The sequence below is a fragment of the Callospermophilus lateralis genome, chromosome 18 (genome assembly GCF_048772815.1).
Source record: "Callospermophilus lateralis isolate mCalLat2 chromosome 18, mCalLat2.hap1, whole genome shotgun sequence".
Taxonomy (NCBI): Eukaryota; Metazoa; Chordata; class Mammalia; order Rodentia; family Sciuridae; genus Callospermophilus; species Callospermophilus lateralis.
This window is the reverse complement of record NC_135322.1, coordinates 38,260,003-38,267,637: the sequence shown is the minus strand read 5'-3', so window position 1 is coordinate 38,267,637 and position 7,635 is coordinate 38,260,003. Positions and strand designations below refer to the sequence as shown.

Sequence of the window (7,635 nt, the reverse complement as noted above, 5' to 3'; positions counted from 1 at the left end):
CCGGGCGGAGCAGAGCCGCAGGAGACCCGGTGGCCGGCCTCCTTCCTCTCCCTGGGCGGCCTGGCCGCTGGGGAGAGCGTAGGCCTGGCCCGGGGCCCACCCGGCGCTTCGCGACCCGCTGCTGCTGCGGCCATTCCGGTGGGCGGCCACTCCCGTGCAAGAGAGCGAAGTTGGCAAAGTTTCCCCCAAAGTTTCCCGGTCACTTCTCCAGGCACCGGGAAGGCCTCCGAGGCCCTGGCGGCTGGTAGGGAGCGGCAGCATTTTCCGGGGTGGCTCTGGAGGCCCCTGACCCGCGCCTCCTGGGATGCTCCGAGTCCGGATTCCTGGCCAAATACGAATTCCTCCCGGTGCGATGCCAGGCCACGCACTGGGTCCGTGTGGCTGCTAATAGCGGAGAGAGAGAATGCGAAAGAGAGAGAGGGAGAGAGAGAGAGAGAGAGGGAAGGAAGGAAAAAAATATTCTCAGCTCAATTTAAGTCTCATGGAAAGGGCTTACAACTGTAATTAAATCATTAAATTCTTGTCTACGCTTCACAGAGCGGAGAGAAATTAACTTCCCACCAACCTCATTTTCTATTTGAACATGAAATAATGATTTTCTGCCCGTCTAATTACAAAGCCAACATCTGATCAAGCCAGCATCCAGAGGGGATTATCGCATGCACGAGTATTAGACCTCATTACCAGCTTGAGTGCAAAATTATTACATCTTGTAATTGGATGGTGAGATTTATATACAGATCGGCCCGGTTTCTGTAAGATTGTAATTACAAGCTTCGTTGGTTAGCTACTTATCAGAACTTTGCAGGAAAACAAAACAAATGACTGAGGAAAACGAGCATTTCATTAACCTGTAACCCGAGCGCGGGGGGGAGGGAGCGGTGGGAGCGCGCGCCGGCAGCGTCTGCAGGAAGCCGAGGGATAGCCAGCCTGCACTGCCGCCGGGGGACTCCGGGCCTTGGGAAGAAAGGACAGAAGATGGGCCTCGGCTGGGAAACACAGAGCTACAGGGGTTCCCCGCCACCCAGACGCGCACGCACCGCGGGGCTGGGCGAGGAGGGGGCAGGAAAGGGGCCTTGGTGGCTCCAAGCTTGTGTGCAGTGCGTGGAGCAGCCCCTGAAACTGGTGGGCCTCAGGCCCAGGGTACACGTCGGGCAGCGGCTCTGGGTACGCGTCCAGCGCACACTGCTGTGTGCGCCACGTGTGTGCGACTGACACCCTTTCGGTACACTCCCTGCGCCCTGGGCTGTGTTCAAAGAACGTCCGCAGCGAGTCTCCACAGCGCTTTGTGCGTTAGGAATACAGGAAGAAGGAGAGATGATGGGGAAGCTTCTGCGTGCGGCGAGTTTGTGCGCGCTGTCTTTTCCAAATCAACTTCCCGTGCACCTGCTTTTCCTTGCCATGCGAGAGTATCACTCTGACCTAATCTCTTGGATTAAAAATCCCTGGAAAATATTCGGCTGCCCGTGGACCCACGAGTTGAGTCCGGATTCGGGTTCCACTAGCACGGTCCAGTTGAGGGACCAGCACCACGTCGGGGGTCCTTGGAGATGCTGAATCCCGACTGGGGGGGTGGGGTGCGTATTTCAGGGCCTGGCCAAGAATATTCCCAGCTGGAGACCAGGGTAGCCAGGGAGGTGGCTTCTGCTCCCTGGGGCTCCTGGAGAGATGTAATTAAGCAAGGTTCTTGGGTTCTGGTCCTGTTGTGAAGGTTCACCCCCTGGGCGGGGGGGGGGGGGGGGGGGGCACCCTGGCGTGGCTGGTTCCTTTTAGCAGTCTGGCCTCTCCGGGTCCTCTTTCCCTACGCAGCTGGGTCATTAACTGGTTAATGCGGAAGGAGCATCTCTGAGGCTCATGATTACTTTTTTTTCTTTTCCTTCAGGAAGAATGAATTAAATATCGGGCGTTTCACCCTGGCACTTAACAGTGCAACCCCCCCCCCCTTCTCCCAGCTCAGAATCTTTCTCCCACCGCCCTCCTGGTCTGGTGCCACCACGCCCTGCAAACTCTAGGATTTCGGGGCTGTGGAACCTCAAGGTCTGCACCTAGAACACACCCTGGGGAATGTTACCCCTGATTTTGCAACCCTAAGATTTTTCGTGGGAAGGTGAGCCCAAGATTCCCTATGACATTCTCTGAAAGGTTTAACTGGAAACGAAATCAGGCGCCGGGGAGACATTTCAAGACCACGGAGCTGCCCCTGATGTCGCCTCCTTCGGCAAGGTTCACCTAAAGCCAACACCTAGCATCAGGCAGAGGCGCAGGACAGAGGAATAGGGAAGCAGTTCAAACCCAGTTGAGAAAGACACCAGTTTCCCCCATGGAATCCTAAACCTGGTCGTCCCCGAACTTTCTTTTGTCTTTTCCCTCATTATTCTTGGCGTTCTAATCCACGGGAGTCATCTACCAGTCGGAAGAAAGTGGCAGGAATGGGAGTGGGTTAAGAAGAAACTTTTTACTATATAACTGAGTTCCCAGAGCGGCAGTGACCAGAGACAGCGGGGCCGAGACCCCCGGATCCCTCCACTCCAGTGGAATTTGGATTCGTTTCCTTGATCGATCAGTGCCGGGTGGCAGCTTTCCGCCTTCAAGCTGAGGCTGGCCACTCCAAGGCAGAGTCGCCGCCCCCCAAGTTGTCCCCGAGGCACGACCGCCTCAGGCCAGGCCCGTGCGTGGGTCGCCGCCGCGGCCTAAGGCACTCAGTCCCGAGCCGCAGCAGTTCCGGGCCTTTCAATGTCTTTCTTGACTGTACGCCCCAATCCGTGAAGGTGGGCGCCTGAATACTGATATTTCAAGTTTGATTTAGGAAATTCTCCACCACACCACCCAAAGTCTTGCCTCCCATCCCCCCACCCCTCCCCGGCGGAGGGAGGATCCTTGCAGAAGGAAAACGGGTTGACGCCGGAACCTGGGAGCGGGGAAAGGGCCAGTAAAACGAGGATCTCGACAAACCCCAAAAATGCCAGTAGAGAAACTTCTGGAAGTACTCTCTGAAAGTTCTTGAGCCCACCGACGTCTGGCTCCCTGTTCCTCCCCTCTTCCACTCCTTCTGGCTCTACTGATTCTTCGCGGCTCCCCAAGACCTCCGGAGTGTCCACCCTTTGGCCACCGAGCCCAGCCCGCCATTTCCAACAGGGATTTCGCACCCCGACACCCGGGAGGCGTTAATGTGGCAAATTGCAGTGTTTGGTCCTCCCGGGTGGAGGGTGGACTCCCCACCCCCTGGGAAGTGAGATGGCCTTTAAAAACGCCTTTAGGACGCGCTCCCTCACCCCTCGCGCACTCTTCTCCCTCCCTCCCGACCGCTCAGAGGCCGGGAGCCGAAAGGTGCGAGCTGAAAAGGGGCCCTGGGCCAAGAAAAACCCGGGGGTCTCCCTTGGCCCAGGGTCCGTCCCGACCCGGGCCCGTCGCTGCGGCTGGGGGAGAAGCGCCGCGGAGCCGGAGGCGGGGAGGGGCGAGCTGACCCAGTCCTAACCCGCGTCCCAGCGCCTCTCGCTCCCCCTCCCGGCGCAGGCAGGAGGGGGCGGGAAGGGACTCGCTGCGCCCCGGCTCCCGCCCCGCCCCGCCCCGCGCGCGGTATCCGCGGGGGTGGGCGGCCTCGCCCGTAAGGCGCCCAGGCGATTGGCGACTCGGCGAGGAGACGCCAGGAAAAGTCGAATAAGAGGGCGAGACGTCAGACCCGAGATTTGGGAAAGGGTGAGGGAGGGGGTGGAAGGGCGGGGACGGACACACAGACACGGACGCGGACACACACCCCCCGCGCAGCGCCCTGAGTGTCGGCAACTTTAGGCCGCCCTAGACCAGGGCGCAGAAAGGCCAGGAAGGTCGGAGGAGGTGGTGCGCGTGAGCCAGGGGAAGGGTTTAAGAGCGGAGGGAGAGAAGAAAAAGTGACGGGAACAAAAAAAGGGGGGAAAGCAGTAGGGAGCCAGGGAAGGAGAAGAAAAAGGAGAGAGTTCCTAGCGTCCCGGAGAGCGGAGGAGCGGAAGCGATCCTGGGGGAAGAGGCGCAGCGCGGGGAGGGGAGAGGAAGGGAGAGGAGGGGGAGTGAAAACTAGAGGAGGGCGAAGGAAGCGAGGCGCGACACTGCTCGCGGAGAGGAGGGCAGTGCGGAACGCCGCGCGGGGAGAGGCGGCTCCGGCGGCCGAGAGGAGGGAGCGCGGCGCAGAGAGGAGGGGCTTGCGGCCCCGTAGAAATGTCAATCAGAGCCCGGAGCCCGGGGAATCTCCGCCAATCTGTTCGGACCTGACCTGGCTCCTCGCCGCCGCCGCCGCCGCCGCCGCGGAGCAGATCAATAGGGGAACCCGGAGCGCAGCGCAGAGCGGGAGGTAGCGCGGCCCCAGCTCGGCCCAGCCCCCGATGCGCGCCGGAGCCCGCGGGCGGCGCTGAGCAGGGCGGCCCCGGGGGCCGGGCCCCCTCTCCGTCCGTGCCCCGCGGGCCACCATGTCCTTCCCCCAGCTCGGATACCAGTACATCCGCCCGCTCTACCCGCCCGAGCGCCCGGGAGCTGCAGGCGGCGGCGGCGGCAGCGCGGGGGCCCGGGGAGGACCCGGCTCGGGAGCCTCGGAACTGACCGCCTCTGGGTCCCTATCCAACGTGCTCTCGTCCGTGTACGGGGCGCCCTACGCTGCGGCCGCTGCGGCCGCCGCCGCCGCCCAGGGCTACGGCGCCTTCCTGCCCTACGCCGCGGAGCTGCCCATCTTCCCGCAGCTGGTAAGAGCTGGAGGAACCCGGGAAAGAGGGTTGGAACTAGGGCGCCGGGCGAGATGAGCGCGCGGGAGTAGACTACCAGGGTCCGGGCCAGGAGGGTGGAGGCGGCGACTGTTGGAGCTCACCCGCGCTCCCTCCGCGCGTGTCCCCTTCCTTTTCCATGTGCGTACAGGGCGCTCAGTATGAGCTGAAGGACAGCCCTGGGGTGCAGCATCCGGCCGCGGCCGCAGCGTTTCCGCACCCGCACCCCGCTTTCTATCCGTATGGCCAGTACCAGTTTGGGGACCCGTCCCGTCCCAAGAACGCCACCCGAGAGAGCACCAGCACGCTCAAGGCCTGGCTCAACGAGCACCGCAAGAACCCCTACCCCACCAAGGGCGAGAAGATCATGCTGGCCATCATCACCAAGATGACCCTCACCCAGGTGTCCACCTGGTTCGCCAATGCGCGCCGGCGTCTCAAGAAGGAGAACAAGATGACTTGGGCACCCCGCAGTCGCACGGATGAAGAGGGCAATGCTTACGGGAGCGAGAGGGAGGAGGAAGACGAGGAGGAGGACGAGGAAGATGGCAAGCGCGAGCTGGAGCTAGAGGAGGAGGAGCTCGTGGGGGAGGAGGAGGACGCGGGGGGCGAGGGCCTGGCAGACGACGACGAAGACGAGGAGATCGATTTGGAGAACTTAGACGGCACGGCTGCCGGGCCTGAGCTGACTTTGACTGGGGCAGCGCGCAGGGACGGTGACCTAGGCCTGGGACCCGTTTCGGACTCCAAAAATAGCGACTCGGAAGACAGCACCGAGGGCTTGGAGGAGCGGCCTCTGCCAGTCCTGAGTCTGGCCCCGGCGCCGCCGCCGGTGACCGGGACTCCACCGTCTCCGCCCTCGCCTCCCACCGGCCTAGACCCCTGCGCACCGGCACCGGCTCCCTCCTCTGCCCTGCAGAAGCCCAAAATCTGGTCCCTGGCGGAGACGGCCACGAGCCCGGACAACCCACGCCGCTCGCCTCCTGGCACCGGGTGTTCTCCTCCTGGGGCAGCGGTCGCACCCCCGGCTCTACAGCTTTCTCCCGCAGCAGCCGCTGCCGCCGCCGCGGCTCACAGACTGGTCTCGGCGCCACTGGGCAAATTCCCGGCTTGGACCAACCGGCCGTTCCCAGGCCCGCCGCCCGGCCCACGCCCGCACCCTCTCTCCCTGCTCGGTTCGGCCCCTCAGCACCTGCTGGGACTTCCCGGAGCCGCTGGTCACCCGGCTGCCGCCACCGCCTACGCTAGACCCACGGAGCCCGAGGGCGGAACAGGTGACTGCGGAGCGCTGGGCTCAGCGGGAGGGGGTTCTGGGAGACCCGATCCGGGGATGGACCGGGCTCTGGGGGCGCCAGGTGCTTTTCTTTCCGCTCCTCGTCCGGCTCCCGCTCTCTGGCGCCTGAACCGAGCGTTCTAAAAGCCCTCTTTTCCCCTCTCTTCGCTTCTCTCAGATCGCTGTAGTGCCTTGGAAGTGGAGAAAAAGTTACTCAAGACAGCTTTCCAGCCCGTGCCCAGGCGGTAAGAGACCCCGAGCTCGGTGGGGCGGGGGGCCGGCAGGCGGGAGGAGGAAAGAAGGCCGAGCCTTACGCACAGCCTATTGCCCCAGGGGGAACCTGGCCGAGAAGGTTTTTAAAAGGGAACAAAATGCACTCCACTATCACTTCTCATGGGCGCAGAAACCGCTGCCAGTTCCAGCCCAGGCCCCCGGGTGCGGCCTGCGGATTCAGAGCTGGGAACCCTAAGCTGGCCGGGCCAACAGGCCCCTAGAACTAGCGCCTCACAGTGAGGCCCACTCCTTCCTGACCTTCGGGTCTTGCGCCTTCGGCCTGTCTTAATAGTTTGACCCCCAACACACACATCTCCGCTGAACAGGATTACGCGCCGAGACACCTCCCCGGCCCTGGCCCCAGCCCCAGGTAGGGTGTGTCCGCCCTAGGCGACCTCCGAGTCCCTGTATCTCACCTCCTTTGCTCCCACCAACTCTCTTCCAGGCCCCAGAACCACCTGGATGCGGCTTTGGTCTTATCGGCTCTCTCCTCATCCTAGTTTTTTTTTTTTTTTAAATACTTTTTAAATCGTTGTAATAATTGTAAAAACAACAACAACAACAACAACAAATCGCTCTGTATAGTTACAACTTGTAAGCATGTCCGTGTATGAATACCTAAAAAAGAAAACTAAACAAAAAAAGAAAAAGAAATAAAATCAGTCTCCCCCCATCCCTCCCCAAGTCGCTTCTGTGCCACCCCATATTAACGGCCATTGTCAGGTTTGTTCGATTGATTTGGGGAGGGGGGTGGAGTTTCAGTGAGAATAAGCGTGTCTGACTGTTTTGTATATACAGAAAAATGTACATATGTGTGAACCAAATTGTACAAGAAAGTATCTATTTTTGGCTAAATAAATGAGCTGTTGCCACTTTGACTATACCGGCCCGCCTGCCTCCGGATAGATCTGTTTGGTGGTTCTTTCGGGTTTGGGGGGATTTTCCCCCCAGTTGTTGGAGAATCTCCCGAATCAGCGGGAAAGGGGAAGGGAAATGGTTGGGGGACAGCAATGGCGAAGGAGGCGCCAAAGTGGCGGGACTGGGGGTGCGCCGCAGGCTGGGAAGCGTGGGAGAAGTACCTGGAGCGCCCTAGATCAAGGGCGGAGGAGACAGGTGGGAAACTGGGCAAGATTTCCTACCAGAAGCTGGAAAACTGGGTCCAACAACCGGTCCATGGAGCAGCCGCGGGGCCTTGGAGCCTTCTCTGGTGACTTAGAAGAAAAACTAAGCGTCTGGATGCGGAGGACTTTGGCTGGGCCATTCTGGTCACCCCCTGTTCCCATTCTTGGACAGGCACAATCGAGGTTTTCCCAGTCTTACATATAAAGGCTGTGAAAGCTCCGCTTCAAGGCCTCTTTCCAG

At 61.0% G+C, this 7,635-nt stretch overlaps 1 protein-coding gene across 2 annotated transcripts; it reads left to right on the top strand.

The window, feature by feature from the left end:
* The first annotated feature begins 4,018 nt into the window (after positions 1–4,018).
* Positions 4,019–7,156, top strand: Irx3 (iroquois homeobox 3). 2 transcript variants are annotated; one of them, XM_076837812.2, is made up of 4 exons: positions 4,019–4,709; positions 4,879–6,012; positions 6,179–6,245; positions 6,719–7,156. In XM_076837812.2, exons 1-4 carry the CDS (start codon positions 4,440–4,442, stop codon positions 6,799–6,801), a joined length of 1,554 nt encoding a protein of 517 aa, XP_076693927.2. In that variant the 5' UTR covers positions 4,019–4,439; the 3' UTR covers positions 6,802–7,156. The 2 variants fall into 2 exon arrangements, with proteins under 2 accessions (XP_076693927.2, XP_076693926.1); XM_076837811.2 differs by having other exon boundaries at positions 4,021–4,709; positions 4,879–6,001.
* The last annotated feature ends 479 nt before the right edge of the window (positions 7,157–7,635 follow it).